Here is a 16,808-nt window from a genome sequence, read left to right as displayed (position 1 = left end):
TTTTTTGGCTTAATATAGGCAGACATCTCTTTAGGCTCAGGAATAAATAAGAGGCCTGCCTTTCCTCAGCAAGCTTTGTCAGTTAGATCCTCTTTTAAAATCGGTTGCACTTGAATTTAAAGCAAGCTAGGGTGGTTTCGTAGGGCTCATGCTGGTCTGCAATTACTTGAAAAATCCAAGAAAACAGCAAGAGGATTGTTGTGGGTATGCTTCAGCCACGTACTGGTGCCTTTTACAGGCGGACAAATCTGTGTTCTTAGGAGCTGGCGATAGTGCGTGCAGTTTGTTTACTTTGGTTTGCTGTGTCTGCGTGCTTTCTCAGAAAACTTGTATGGAGCCAGACTGTAGCAGCCCTTTCTCTGTCTTTTCATAATTGATCAGGGGATGACTGCTTTCCCTGAGGGTTAAGACGTGGCAACTTTTTCTGTTTGCTCAGCATCTCAATGCAGTAGTTCAAACATTGTTCATACCAGCTGGCAGTGTAATGCCATATGCACATCTTGTCAAAGCAACTGTTGTCATGGCTACTGGAAACTATCTTTAAAAAAAGCAGCTCATTTGAGTCTAATCAAAACTATACCTTTCTTTACCAGTTTGGCAATTTTAGGGTGCATACTGTTCAGGTAATCATTTCTCTGTATTTGCAAATAGTTTTCTGTGCCAGTTCTACAGAATAAAATAAAATAAAACATTTTAATATTTTCAGATCACAAAGTAGCAACTCACTGGATTTGTTACATGATAGAAAAGTGAATGAAGGAGTCTTAATAGTTTCTTATAGTTGGTTTTGAAGGGTTCCTTAAAAAAAAGAAAAAAGACTTTACTATCCACATTAGTTATTCCACTTGTGATAGACCACATTTTAAAGTTAGCTATTTCCTGGTAATTGGCATCTTTCTCTTGTGCTCAGTTTTGTTTTACTTAATTCAAATGAAAAGATTTTTTTTTAATGCTATATTTTGATTGCAGTGCTATCACCCACATAAGCTAATCTGATTGGCTAGGTAGTGATTTCTTTGTTCTCAGAGTTTACGAAGAATGCAAATGAAAGCCTCTTAATTTTATTTGGCATTAAAACTCCACTTTATTTTGTCAAACGAGAGGTTTCCCCTTGAATTGTAAGTACAAAAAAGTGTTTTTAATCTTCAATGAATATCCTTATTAATTCACTTTCAAGATAATCTGATGTTGATTTGTCAAATTTAATTACAGCTTCCGGTAACACTTGAAGTCTACTGCTTTTGCTTAAAAATTGTAATATGAAAATGCAAATTGAATGATGATTTACAAGGGTGTGAGCATTTTAGCTGAACACTTAAAGACAAGTTCCTTGTGGAGATGAGGCTATTGATGCGGTTTATGGTTTTTCCTCTTCAAGCACTTTATACAAATTAATGCTATTTCCTTGAGGATTTGTTGCACATATATACTTTTTCACAATATCTCACATAAGTACTTTCTGTGGAATTTTCTTGGTGTGTTTAAAGAAAATGGGAAGTCTTCTGTTTTCAGATTGTATAAGGGAAGATCAAATTATGCTTGAAAGTTAACATTGGGTAAGTTACAAGCAAAAACATTTTCAATTAAATGTTCAAAAATTATTTACCTTGATATTGTATTTACTTGCAGGCTTTGCAGGCAGCCAGACAGCTGCTTTTACAGCAACAGACAACTGGGCTGAAATCTCCCAAGAGCAGTGATAAACAGAGACCATTGCAGGTTAGTAAATCATCTTTACATCTGAGACCTAATTGCTGTAGCGCTCAAGCACACCTAAATATATGCATACAACTGTACTTTGTTGCATTCTTGCATATGTACATTTTTGCAAAAGGCTTTAGTATTAGAACTGTAATTTATTAAGACACATTACTACGCAAGAAGAACCCCTTTTATAGAAGCTTGTAGTGGCTTAAAAGGTCACACAGAGTGAAGCAGAAGAATATTGGGTCCAATAGGCGCTATACAAATAATCTTCCTACAGATAGCTGGGGAATTTTGTGCACATTCTTCACTCTGAACACTTGGTTGTAAAGTGGCAATTTTTCAGGAAATGGAAAGCTTTCAGAACAATTATCTGAATATGCAAAGAGCAACCCCTCCTGCTATTAGAACGATGTATTTTATCAAACTGGTTGTGTGTTAAGGGTTCCCCCACCCTCTCTTCATATTGTGTAAGGATCCAAAAAGAATGTTTTTATCATGTGCTTAAGATATTGTTCATAATATTTAATAGAAAAATACGTACAGATTATAAATATAAATCGTGTTAATCCGATGAGGATAGTGGTGGTTTTTTGTTTCGCTTTTATGGTTGTTTATAAATGACTTAGGTGACTTAGCAAAAGGAGTGGAACCAGGCCCTGCTGTCAAAAGCTAGTTCTGACTTGTTTTATGTGAGCCAAATATTTGTTATTTCACTGCTGAAAAATTGAAGGTTCTTAAGGTGTGCATATATTCATAGGAGTAGTAATAATGTTGTTCTTCCTCTCACAATACAACCCATGCTTTTCTTTACTTCCCTCATAAGTATAGAGAAAGTTTTCAAGCTGATGCCATTGTATCTAAACAGGCATTTGAGTGAATTCAGTGTTTCACTTTCTTTTAAACCAAAGGCTGATTGAAATGTTACAGGCACTGCATGCAGGCTGCCAAAAATGACTTCTGGGTGACCGTACTTCATGTGATATTTGAAATGTTTGAAAGCCACTAACCATGTGGTTAGCCGTAATCACAGGGAGTCTCTTTATGCTGGTGCCATGCAGTTCATGTGGCTGGTGGTAGTGGGGTCGGGAGCTTGCGCTGCCAGCGAAATCATTTTGAAATGCTTAACGTTGCCACATGGAACGCTGCTGTGCAGAGGTGATTTTTGACAACTTCCATGTGGGACCAAAATGAGAAGTAGAAAATAGGATATTTACTAGGGATGGCAAAGACTTTCTGTGGAAACTAGTAATTGGTAATTTTGGGAGGGGGGGTTTGAACCCTATCCAAAAGGAAAAAAAGCTTTTAGAGTTGTACAAATACTGACTTTCCCAACCCTGAGAACATTATTTTCCTTTGGTTCCGTGCCATTTAACCCCTGGGTTGCTGCATTTGTCTCCTTACTGGCTAGTCACGTATATGATCCCACCCAATCATGCAGTGAATGGGGATTGTGTCAAAATGTTGCATAGCTACATTTGGTGTAATAATAATAATAATAATAATAATTTATTACTTGTACCCTGCCCATCTGACTGGGTTGCCCCAGTCACTCTGGGCAGTTGATGGTGCCACTGACGGCAAGTGAAGACAACATAAATAAATAAGTGGACATTTACCCAGGGGATGCTGAAATTTTGCTTGGAAAGAGGAGACATATTTGTTACTATTTGAAACTGTGAGTACTTTTCTCTCCGGGCTGGTGTAATACAGCTCTGTGCTAGACATGCATGGGGACAGGGATTCAGAGCCCTGGATTAGGGCATCCTGTTTGTGCTATGTGGAGTAACACCTTACTTCAGTGGATCCATACACATATGGAAGATCCATTGCTGATTGTCTTGGGTCATTCACAGATCACTGTGTTGCTCTATGGACCTCTGAACTCTATCTGCCGAAGATGATAGCCTTGCTGTTGTTTCAGGATGAAAGATGTGAGTAAAGAGCCTCTGATTTTCCCAGTGTTGCCTCTGCAATACTAAGTAAAATGTAGCATCCAAAGTAGCCCTTACTTCAGCCTTTCAAATATTACCCCTTGAACAAATAGGATGTTAAAATGAATTCAGAAGTTGTTATCCAAGGATAACAGATGATGTAAAAAGAGAACACAAAGTCTTCATTTGAACTTCATGATAAACCGTGGTTTATTTGAGTGGAAATGAGCCACAGTGAGTCCTGGTGTTGTCTGCTTCCCTGCCTTCCTCTACTGGTGCAGCTGCAAGGAGGGATTTGAATCCCCCCCCTCCTTTTTTTATTAATCACAGCTTGTAGATCCATTCAGGCCTCACAAACGGTCATTGCTGGCTGGGTTTGTTTGAAAGAAGCCAACTTCAGATTGTTTATTCAAACCGTAGTTAAGGTTTGCTATAGTTTAGGATCCAAATGTAACACTAAACTGCAGTTGATCAAAATTAGAACTAAAAGGTTGCTTTCTCCTTACAGCTACTCCATAGGAGAGGGGAGGTAGACTTTGTCCCTATCGTGAGAAATAAAGGAGAGAGTTTACTGACTTCTAATTCTGAGTAAATGCAGTTATACTTTAAAGCTGATTTGTCTCTTAAGCTTGGTCTTCTAGTTAAGTAAGTTAAGAAATTAACATAATTATATGCATCTAACATAATTTGAATTCTGACACACATGGGGGGAAATAGAGAATTTTATAACAAAACCTTGAAATTTATGTCAAGGATTGGTGCTGAATATAGCCCACTGAGTCTGTCTCTAGACAACACCACTCTACCATTGCCACAGCCCTCACCAGTCCTGCTCATTGCTATTCTTGAATGTGTTTGCGTGGCTGGAAAGTACTTGTGAGCTGTGACAATGCCTCTTACTTACCTTCATGGAGATTTGAGAGATGTATGGGTGTGACCATGTAGAATCTTCTGACTTTTGTGTGGTTAGAATGCAGTCTGCTGTACAAAGGTAGGAGTCACATCTATTGTTCCCCACCTCACTATTCTTTATAGTCCCATCCATGTTTACCTCTGACCCTGCCCACGCCCAGCATATGGTTCCCAGATGTTTTCTCATGAGAGTACATGGCCCTCAGGCTAAAAAAAGTTTGCCTCTCCTAGTTTATATATTTCTGATATTAACTGCCAATGCAAAGCTCTGTGTTGTTCATTTGGTAGTGGAAATTTATATTGAATTTGTGACCCCATGGGTCACAAATAGTGACACTTCATTTATTTTTGTTAAGCCATATTTAATGTTGACTTGTTCCATTGTTTCATTGATGCAATTGCATTTTAAAAAGAACATTTAAATGCCTGATGTGCTGGGATTGGTGCAGTCTTAGGCTGCAATCCTATACTCACTTATTAAACTGTAAATGTCATTGAACACAGTAGCTGCATTTGCACAATCAAATCCAGATCACTCAGCCCCTTTGCTCTGGCTTTGCATCCCTGTTCCCATGAGCAGAAGCTGTTAACCATGATAGAGCCTGTGGGGGGGGGGTGTTCCTGGTTCACACGTAACAAGAAACTGTGGCTTGCTGTGGCTTCCTGGTTTGTTCCTTGCTCACACAAAGGGGTGAATGAAGTAGGAGCGAAGGGGATGCGTGCAAACACACTAAACCCATGAATAATTTGGCTCATTAAGTGAGGATTTAATAGTGCAAACTGGGTTTGTGGGACTTACAATCAGGGTTACCAAAAGACAGGTACAGAAGGTACTGATCTACCAGACCCACAGCTGCAAGCCCTTCTAAAAAGTTATGAAGCAAAATGTGCAGATACCCTCCTGAGTAATTTCAGTGTGATGACCAAGCCTGTCTATTGTCACCATTCAGTGTTTTTAGACAATCAGAGCTGTGTTTTGGGGAAACCAGGCAATAGGAATCCCTGTTTTTCCTATAAACCAGGATGCCTCATTCCTGTGGTGCATTCATCTGAGATCCGGTACTCCCTATACATTGTTGTTGTTTAGTCGTTTAGTTGTGTCCGACTCTTCGTGACCCCATGGACCATAGCACGCCAGGCACTCCTGTCTTGCACTGCCTCCCGCAGTTTGGTCAAACTCATGTTCGTAGCTTCGAGAACACTGTCCAACCATCTTGTCCTCTGTCGTCCCCTTCTCCTAGTGCCCTCCATCTTTCCCAACATCAGGGTCTTTTCCAAGGATTCTTCTCTTCTCATGAGGTGGCCAAAGTATTGGAGCCTCAGCTTCACGATCTGTCCTTCCAGGGAGCACTCAGGGCTGATTTCCTTAAGAATGGATAGGTTTGATCTTCTATACATTATTTTTTGCTAATTCTACTACATACAAGTGGATGTTAAATAATTCCCCACTCTGCTCCCCAATGACAAATGCAAAACTCACTATTAGGTCAGTGGGTACAGAAGTGCAGCCTTGGTTTTGGTTTAGGGTTGGCATTGAGGGAAGTAGGATTCTTGTGCTTTTAAGAAGGGTGTGACAGGCAGAAATCCAACAGGTAAAGGTTTTTCTACTATGGAAATACAATGATAGGGAAAGCTTTACCCGTTCACATTCTGTTACACATTTTATGATGTTTGCAACCAATGATTTATTTTGAGGGCCTCAACTCCATCTGCAAAAAAGGGACATACATTTACCTACAACACAAAGCATATGCACATTTTATATAAATCTATGTCCTCTTCTACAGCTGGACTGGAGAGCCCAATTCACATACAGAGTGAACTGGGCCCAGAAAATCCTGTAAGCATCTCTTCTTACCACCTTAATTTTTTACTAGGGTGTAATCCCCGTTGAACACAGTGGAACTTACTTCTGAGTAAATATGCATACAGATCCCAATGTTAAGAGTTTTAATCCAGAAGTAATCCTCAATGAACTCAGCAGAAGATTCTCAGAAGTAAGCGGGTTTAGGATCAGATTGAAGTAACCGAAGAGGACCAGCATAGCCCATCAGCATCTTAAAGGGTTTCATATTGGTGTGTTTCTAATTTCCTCTGTTTTGGCACAACTGACTGATCTGGCAAATGGAGACAGGTTGGAACTGCATTATAAGTCTAATAAAAAAACCTAATAAAACTTTATACCTGGCTCACACATCAGCAAGCAAACGGGGAGAATTAGGTAATGTTTGCCATCACATCTCCTGTGTATACCATGTTTTTATTTAAAGGCAAAGCTGATTTATACAATGTGGTATTTATTTAAATGAAAGTTCTATACAATGCATGTCTTTTTATTATTTTCTAGCAGATAATGGGCTTGGTTATGTTGGCAAACCCATCAGTTGAAAATCACTGCAAACAACGTAAACCTACACAATGGCAGTTGTAGAAGGGCCCTTTTCCTGTGGTTTTTTTTTTGTCGGAGTTGGGGGTTAAATCATGTGCATCAAACAACACTATCAAATATTTCTTAAAAAGTGCAGACTTTCTTCCAAAGCAGTATGTTGGTACTTCTCTTGAAAATTCATTTCATTGTGGTCACTTGTACTGCATGTTCATTAAAAGTAGTTAAACTATTGAGCCTTTAATTTTAAAAAATCATCTTTTACTGGACCGCAGATAAATGCTTTGGAAGAATGAATCATGGTTCCCATTAGGACATTACTATGTTGATAGCAAACTAATAGTGATAGATGGACTGGCTGCTGAATGTTAAGGCTTTATTGAACAAAAATGTGTTAGCTAAAGCAGGGTTTGTGCCTTGAACACCCTGAATTTGACCATGAACTTAAGTTCTATATGTGTACCAAGCATAGACTCACTGTCCTCAAAGGTTTATCTCGCAGCCTCTTCTTCCATTAAACGGAAAAAAGTGCATTTTAAACTCTCCTAAATTGTGGTGCCACAACCTCAAAAGGAAACTCAAGGTAAAAACCACATGCACAGTTGAAATAGTTTTCCTTAAGCATCTTTGATACTAAAGCTACCAAAAAAGGGGGAAAATATATAATATACAATTGAAAGTATAAAACTATGAGTTTTTAAGGAGCTTAATACACATTACCTCAGTAATTCTAATAACTCTTTTTAATGTAGGTCAGCACTATTTAAATTTGGCAGACTTAGAAACACAACTTCAGCTGACCTTTGGGATAGCTATGAAAAGGGGGAAATCTCATAATAAGAAGTGAATGTTCATATGGCACGTTCACACAATAGAAAGCTGGATTTTTGCTCACGTGCTTTTGGTTCTAGACTTTGAGATGTGTTTTTGGAGCTTGCCCTCAAAATCTGGCTGTTGGGCTAAGGTAGCCTCTTAGACAATGAGAGAAAGGACCATAGTTCAGTGACACATCACATGCCTTGCAGCATGCCCCAGGGGCAGTCCTGGGCATCTCCCAGGGTGTGTGCGAAAGACTGTCTGACACTCGGAAGCATCCCTGCCAGACTGTTTAGCCAGCAGTGGGAAATCTCCAGCCTAATTAGATCTGTCAAACTTCCCCATTTGCCCTGTGAAGCCATTTCAAGCAAACCACACCCACCTGCCCAACAATTGTCAAAATTTGTATCATCAGATGTAGAGCAGATGGTGTATTTCTTTTTAATTATTTTTTTTGGCACCTTTTGTTATTTGATGATAATTTTTTTGTGAGGCAGTGGCTAGAACTGTATGCAATATTCTACATGTGGCCACACCACAGATTTATATAACATAATGCCAGTTTTGGTTGTTTTAATTTCCACAACTACCCTCATTCAGCATGCCTTTTACACCCCTGCTGCTCACTGAGTTTATGATTTTGTTGAACCCCAAGACTTCTTTCTAGGTTAGTACATCCAGTTCATATACTTATCCATGTATTCGTATACTTACCTAATTGCCCATTTCGTTGCACACTTACTCTGAGGAAATCATTTTTTTAGCTTTTTGCAGTCCACTTTGGGTTTTTCTATTTCGAATGATTTGGTGTGTCATCCACCACAAACTTGCCACCTCATTAATCACCCGAGACTCCAGTATGCTCACCACTTAACAATTTCCAGATCCAGCCAAATTCCCGTTGCCATACTTTATGACAACTAGTGAGTTACAGAAATATTCCTTTATTATTTCATTTGTTAGTTAACTGATTGGTAATGTATGGGGTTCTGTGAGGTTCCATTTTGTCCCTGCACAGTTTAATAAATACATGAAACTGCTGGGTGAACTCATCCAGAGAGTTGGAGTGCAGAGCCATCACTGTGCTAATGACACCAAACTCTGCTTTGAATTGTCCTCTTAGGGAAGCAGTAGAAAGGCTGAAATGCTATTTGGTGACTATGAAGGACTGGTTGGGCAGGGCAAGCTAAAATTTAATCCAGACAAATCAGAAGTAATGTTGATGGGTGGACTGTGTGACTCAGGTCTGGGTTTACAACCTGTTCTGGATGGGGTTGAAAAGATCAGGTTTATACCCGGTAGCTTGGCTTTACTCCTTGAGTCCGTTTAACTGTAGGTACTGGAGAGGCCATACAAACATTTATAGTGAGGAAATTCAGAAAAATCTGAATTCTAAATATCATGGGAAGCCCACAAAAATAAATAAATCAGAAAACAGGCCCCACTGTTGTTATCTCCCCTACCCACCCCAAAACTTATGGAGGCAGTGGGAATGGTGAGCTGACCTAGTGCACTTATCTCTGATATATCCCTCATCATGTGAGGAATGTAACACATAAGAATAAGACTATTGTGGCAGAAGCCTATGTAAGACTGCCATTTATATACATTTAGAAAATTGTAACTAGTGCGAAAAGTTTCAGTTGGGATGCTGACTTGTGTTAGGTGCTTCAAATTATATCACACCAGTGTGTGATCGGCACTGGCTGCCATTTTGCTTCTGGGCTCAATTGAAGATACTGATTGGTGTTGACCTTTAAAGACCTTAACAGCTCGGGACCTGCGACCATCAACTTCCATATGAGCCTTCCTACACACTTGGATCATATTCTGATATTCCTGCTCTAGGTCTCTTTTGACATTGTGAAGTGGAGAATAAAGTAGGGCCTTTTCAGCAGTGGCACCACACTGTGGAATGTCTTTTCAAGCAAGCTCACTATGTTATTTTAAATGGCTGGTGGCGACATGCATATTTTAAAAGGCCTTCTTTTTGGTATTTTGTTTAATTCTGATGGCTTTTTTGTAATGTTTACTGTGGCCTTGTTTATCAAGCTACGGTTTTGATGTATAATTTGGTTGAATTGTTTCCATGGCTGGTTTTTATTATTGTTGTTGCTGCTGCCACTTTGGCTTTTCATTTGAAAAACAAGCAAGATATAAGTTTGTAAAATAAATATTAGGACCAGCATATTTCCCCCCCTCTATTGTTGGTACTTAAACATTCTGTATTAGAAGTCATGTGTCAGGAAATCATGACTCCTGAAAGCAAAGGGTTAAGCTCTGTGTGTACCAAGCGTGTTGTATAAATATCAAGCTGAATGGAATAGCGGGTGGCTAAGGTAAGCTTTGTTTGTTTAGCATGAACACTTAATTGAAGTAATCATTTTATATAAGTTGGTGTGAGGAAAGTTAAATGTACCTATAGGTTTAATTACTTGGTGTTTATTTTATTAGCCTGTAGGGACAAGAAAATAAGTGGAAAATATATATATTCACACCCATTCTCTTGCAAAGATTCACAGCTAAGTTAGTAAATAAAATTTAAGAAAAAAGGAGATTACAATCCCAGTTCTTGATTCTTTATTTTACTCCAAAAAATTAGAAAGACAAATCCACTAAATAAATATAATCTAAGAAAAAAATGTCTGTTATTTAAAGGAGCATTTAAGCAAGCGGTCTGTGTTGGCAGCTAAATTTATGAAAAGTTTACCATAGCACACATTGGCCTCATTTCAGCGTAATACTGAACCATGGAGTAGCAGTATGGCACAAGGCTGGCTGGCTCTTGGGATCATTTGCTCCCTGTTTTAAACCAACTGTGGGCTTTTGTTATGTCTCTGAAATGCAACAAACAGTGATTAGTTTTTAAATGTGGCTTCTGTGAAGGAGATGGCTTTAAATGGCAGTTCACAATCCTGGCTTGTTCAGATAAACCATAGCGAAAAATACTGTAAGTGTGATTAGTTGAAAATGGAAGCAAATCCTTCCATTCTCCTCTTTACAGCCACACCTAGAAGAGGAGATGGGAGGGCAACTGCTGGAGCCCATGGCTCACTCAGGCTAGTTTCCATAGTGCTAATCTTCCATGCACACACAGACCAGCAGTTAGGCTCATGGCCTTTTTCTAAACCAAAACACAACGGGGGTGGTTTTTTTAGTGGAGGAGGGGGGAGAGGGGGGAGAAATGGAAGAAGGAAAGAAAAAAGATGGGAGAGAAAGAGTGTGGCAAAAATGAATGGGCCACTTCTAGCTCTGACGCCACCTGCTTTTGGCTTATTGGTGTTGTAGACACAACCAGCTGCAATTTCCATAGTGGCTGCAGCACACTGTGGGACAGCTGCACTGTGGAGGTGATGTCAGTTCATGTAAACCAGGCATAGGCAAACTTGGCCCTCCAGGTGTTTTGGGACCACATTTCCCATCATCCCTGACCACTGGTCCTGTTAGCTAGGGATGATGGGAGTTATAGTCCCAAAACATCTGGAGGGCCGAGTTTGCCTATGCCTGATGTAAACAATGCCTTTATACAAGAGCTCAGCCATGTGTGCAAGAGCAGCCCAATATATTTTCTTGGTCATTGTAGACAAGCTGCCATGACCCCTGAACAGACACATGGTTTGCTTAAACTAAATATGGAATGATTTTTTTCCCATGCTGTACATGGCAAGGTGTTATATTTTTGATTCAGATTCAGTTGTCTGTGTTCTAGTAACTTCTAATTTAGTTTACTGCAATGTGTTGTATGCGGGGCTGACCGTTTGGAAACTACAGCTAGTGCAGAATTCTGAAGCCAAATTACTGAGGTCAAAATACTGCACTAAATCTGGCCTGACTGCACCGGCTACCGAAAGGTTTCCAGGCTGGTTTTGGTCAAAAGGCCTTATGCCTCTCAAGACCCCGGACATCAAGGATCACCTACTGTAGTACTAGTCTTTTAATGGGGTGAGATAGGACTTCTACTTATTGTGTGGCCTGATTAGCATTTTTTAGGGATTTTGTTCTGTACGTCATTTTAAATTTGACTTCAAATTGCTTTTATGTGTTGGCTTTGTTGTTGTTGTTGGGTCACTTTGACACTATTGTTTTGTAATGGCAACTAACAATCAAGTAATAATAAATAAAGTAATCCAAATTGGCAGCCATTACTATGCCTTTAGGTAGCAAATTCTATAGTTTTGTTTTGTGGTTCCTTTTGTCTTTTGATCTTCCTGCATAGTTTAAATGGAAACCTATACTGAATTATAGTTCTGCTCAAGCTTTCAATTGGTATAATATAGTTCTTAATGCTCTGCAAATTTGTAGCACTGACTGCCTTGGTTCTCTTGCACTTGTATTGCCTCTATACAATATTTCCAAACGACTATTTTAGAATTGCAATATATTTTGTAACCTTCGAGATTGCTTTGTTGCAATTTCTTAATAATAGAATTAAAATGTTAAAAACCAACTTTTTGGACATTTATCAGTGTTATAGGAGGTCTTTTCTGCAAGTTAGAATTGAAGGAATAGAGGTTGAAAGTTGGTTAAGCTGATGATGTGGTAATATTACTAGGTAACTCTTCAAAGAACTTTAAGCACACACTAAAGTGGAATGAGATATAATACAAGGTGGAAATGCAACTTAACACTCTCTCAAAATGCTGACACTTCTCATAGTGGCACATTGTCTTAAAGTTGCAATCTTGACATCTCCCTGACACTGGTGTTACTGCACATTCTCAGGTGAAAGCCGAGGGGCACATTTGAGTTGATACAATGAGGAAGCCTCGTTCCTTTATATAAAATAATAGTACAATGCAGAACTAAAAATTGAAAGTCACTATGTAAGGTTCATATATTTAATTTGTATCTGAAGAATAAAATTTCCTTTTAAAAATATATATTTTAACATTTTCTCTCATGGAAACCTTATAAACCAATTGCCACGAGATGTAGTGCTGACTTTTAAAAATGGTTAGATAGATAAAAGTCATAGCTCACATGGAAGGGAAGCAGAGTACAAAGGAATTGTGGGGATGTTTTCTTTTGCTCCCATCCCTATTGTCATGCAGCTTATTCCCACTTCCTGTGTGTTCAGGACAAATATGTGCAGAGGGGTTCCTGCTATACTCACCCAGGGTTCTAGATTGCAGGGGGAGCCTACACAAGTGCACCCCCAAAATGGTGATCTCCGGGGAAGGGTTGCCTTGATTTGATGTATGTCATAGGGAAATCCCTTAACCTTAGTTAACCCTGCCGAATAGTCAATAAGCAGTAGGTTGGTTGATTCAGGATACACAACCAATGGCTGCTAAAAACCTGCACCTGTAATCAATAAAACTCTGGCCAACATCCTGTGTTGTTGCAACTTCACCATGCCTTGGCCTGGTGATAATTAATGAAACAGAAGGGATAGATCAGGCTTCCTCAACCTTGGCCCTCCAGATGTTTTGAGACAACAATTCCCAGCATACCTGACCACTGGTCCTGCCAGCTAGGGATCATGGGAGTTGTAGGCCAAAAACATCTGGAGGGCCAAGGTTGAGGAAGCCTGGGATAGATGCTCAGTGCTGAAGGCAACTGTTCAGTCCTTGTTTCAGAATTCCTTCAGTTTCTAACCTAATTTTCAAAATCTGCAAATGTTAAACTGGACAGAGTGGTCTTGGCACAAATGATTTTTACCAGGTCACACCACAGAAGTGTGTAATGTACTTAAAATAGTGGCTTTGGAGAAAGTCACCTTGCACTTAATTGGTTCTAGAAGTGTAATAATAAAGCATTGTTTGGGAAACATTTACCAAGACTCCTGACGATACCTTTTTAGATTTAGATGAATTACTTTTAAAACAACCTCTTGCTCATAGTTAAGGAGACTAACAATCTTATTGGAAATGGTAGTTTGCTTCACACAAACTAAAAACTATCTTGGCAGTAGAAACACTAGCATTCATCTTCTTGTCTTGGAATTGGTTGCTAAATTTTCTCGCCAAACGTTTTAGAGTTAACTCAGCATTGTTAATCTTATGCGATTTTCACAGTTTCTTGCATAGTACTCTTTACACTAGTTTTTTAAAACAAATTATTGTGACTTTATATCCTTTTAAAGAACATTTATAGATCATTAACATAACTGCTATTAAATCACACTTAATCTCCTTAGCTAATGATATTCTAGAGCATACTCTGAGAAAAGAAATTTTCACTGTCAAGGCTGCTTCTATCATAATGGCATACAGGAACACTCCAGAAAGTAAATTATTTTAAAACATCTGTGTCTTAAAAAGCCAGTGGTTCTGTGAAGCTTTGGACTACAGTTACCTCTGATCATTATAAGTTTGTTTCCATTGTTGTGCTACATGTTATATTGTGGAACTTTACAATTAAAGCACAACCTTCATTCCTAAACAAATTTCAGTAATTCCAATTGATTTCAGGGATGTGACGGCATAGTTGCTAAGTTGGACAGCTATCTGGTTGTGGTTCCTATGTTCAAAGTTATTAAAGACCTTTAAGAGGAATTTCACTGCAGCAATACAGCCTATTTATTTAATTGAACAGGCTCACAAAGATATAAATCTTCTTTACGAGGACTGCTTTTCTCCAATGAGCTGAAAGGTCATTGTTTAGTGGATTTTAAAATCTATTGAAGTTATATGGCAGACAACTTTTTAGTTGCCTACTGTGATTTGTTGATATTTGCATTTGGTTATGCTTTTCTTTAAAAAATGTTAAGTGGGTATGTTTTATCTATAGAAAAAAAGATATGTCTGTGTTTGTGTATCATCTAAGTATCTAGACAAATTGCTAGTAAACAAAGCATCCTGAACATATGTATGTTCCATGTAGTAGAGTGATGGTTGTATACTTGTGAAGTCTTTCCCAATTGTCAGATCCCTCTCTATATCCATCTCTGGGTGAGGCAGCCACCCAGAGGGAGACTGCACAGAGATGTGAACAAGCGGCTTCCATCTTTAAGAGTTTGTCGTGTACTGCCTCAACCTACTTTTCCCTGCTTGAGTGAGTTTAAACTCACTGGCAGGCAATCTCTGTTCTTGTTCCCTTCTTCGGAGGAGCATTTTGATGTTCTGTGCCCCATATAACTTCTTATTAAGATACTTAGCTGTGCCCACTTGGTTTTCTGCTTGCATTGCTATATACACAATGTTGTTTGAAATCACTTAGTTCACGAGATGGCCTACTACTTATTTTGGAGGGAGGTGGCCTACTTGTCAGCTAGATGCTCCCTAGATCTTTTGTGCTAAATATAGCTAAGCATATACAATTGTTTTTAATATATATGAACTTAAATACTTAAAAAAAAAAAAATAACTTTGCCACTATTTGTTGCTGCAGAGGGAGAAGATGACAAACTGTGACTGTAAAGAGGGCACAGCTTGAAAGAAGTGATCTTTTATCCGATTCATTTTTCTGTGTGTACATAGCATGTGAATATTACTCAATCTACTGCTTTATATAGGCCAGCTTTCCATCACCTTAATGCACTTTGTAGGAGGTGCATTTGTCTAATAACCTGTAATAGTGCTGGGTTTAATGTTTCTCAAGCCAACAACATGACCACTGTCAGAGGAAACTTAGCAAAAAAAAAAGTCTCTTCTTAAATGTGCTTTACCATCTTAGCTATAAATGCTAAACCTAAATGATCCTAACAAAACAAAACAAAAAACAGAAACCCACAAAACCACCATGACTTCCTATGCTGTTGGGTTTTTGTTTTTTTTAATAACCCTCAGGGAAAATACTAGAGTGCATAAATTATGGGATGGCACAACCAGCTACCCATTCAGATTATTGTGATGTGATTTGTCCTGCAGCTGCTTCAAATTAAGAACAGGTGTAGAAGGCAGATTATGCAAATACCTATATTAATGTAATTGTCAAATTGGTGTGTTTATCACTGTGCTTTTAAAGAGTAGACCATACTCGTATTTTAAATGTAAATTAGTTTTATTCTTGAGAGCCACTATTGGATAATGAGCTTATAAATGGGAGGGGGGTGTCTTTAAACATCATGAAACTCTTCTGATTTTGACATTGACTTTTCTAGTGATTTGTTTCATAAATGCTGCATGAAAATATTATTTTGTCCCCTCTTGACATTTGATAAGCCTAGCTATGGAGTGTTTGTAAAATTTAGCGTATCGAATCCACTTTTTCTTTGTTTTGCACTTGAGCTTGATTTTCTTTCAAGACTGTAGTTATTGTGGCAAAAATCCCGAAAGGAAACTTTTTATTTTGTTGATTAATGTGACATTTTCAGAGCTCACTATAGGTGCCATTAACAGTGTTTTCCTCACACAACCCTTATTTCTGAGTAGATTTAAGCATTTGTAGAATTGTATCATTGGCATACATGTATTGCATCCTAAGAAGATTTGGCGTATCAAAACATGATAGTTTAGGTTTGCATCCATTTTTTGACATCTCTTCATTAAAGGTAGAAATATAGTTACGTGAAACCCTTATATGTGAGTAAAGTTAATCTATAAAATCTTTGCCCTGCAGCAATCAGAACTTGATGCCAAACACTTCAAACAGTTCTTCATAGAACAAACATTCAAACAATTTCTTTTGAAATGCGTCATAAAACTGTAGCAGAAATTCTGCGTTGCTCAATATTTACTCGGTCACTTTCACTTAGTTCATGATCCTAAACTCAGCTGTTCATGAACATAGGCAGTGTCATCTGAATTGCTGGCAAAATGCCACAGCTTGTGCTATTACAGTGAGGAACTTAAACCACCATGAGTGTTTACTTGCTTAAGTCCAGAGTAAGAATACTTGCATCATGCTGCTTTATGTAGAGAAGAGTTAAATTATATTGCTTAGTGTTTTCTTTTAGTTCTCGCAACAGGGACAGACAAATTAAAATACAGCCAAACCAAAAGTAGTAAAGTTTACAAATGGCCTTTCCTAGCGATTTTAGTAACGTGTCTGACATTATTGCTAGAGTTTTCACTTCCATCATATTATCCTCAAATTACAGGCAGATCTGTGGAAAGCCTTCTTGCTTCGATGGAATCTGATAGGCATTCGTCTAGGAACTCTAGCATATTCAC

At 38.5% G+C, this 16,808-nt stretch overlaps 1 protein-coding gene across 11 annotated transcripts in view; it reads left to right on the top strand.

The window, feature by feature from the left end:
• The window catches only part of FOXP2 (forkhead box P2), a 346,296-nt gene that overhangs the window by 227,139 nt on the left and 102,349 nt on the right, over window positions 1–16,808 (top strand). For 10 of the 11 annotated variants that reach the window (XM_060279589.2, XM_035128708.3, XM_035128702.3 and 7 more), the window contains one exon: window positions 1,630–1,719. In XM_060279589.2, coding sequence (XP_060135572.1) covers window positions 1,630–1,719 — 90 coding nt within the window. Of the gene's footprint in view, window positions 1–1,629; window positions 1,720–3,560; window positions 3,639–16,808 lie in introns of those variants that run through there. The other variant, XM_035128710.3, reaches the window with a different exon arrangement.

This window comes from Zootoca vivipara, chromosome 9 (genome assembly GCF_965207765.1).
Source record: "Zootoca vivipara chromosome 9, rZooViv2.hap1.1, whole genome shotgun sequence".
In the NCBI taxonomy this organism is placed as follows: domain Eukaryota; kingdom Metazoa; phylum Chordata; class Lepidosauria; order Squamata; family Lacertidae; genus Zootoca; species Zootoca vivipara.
The sequence above is the reverse complement of the archived record's forward strand: the minus strand, read 5'-3'. Positions and strand labels throughout refer to the sequence as shown.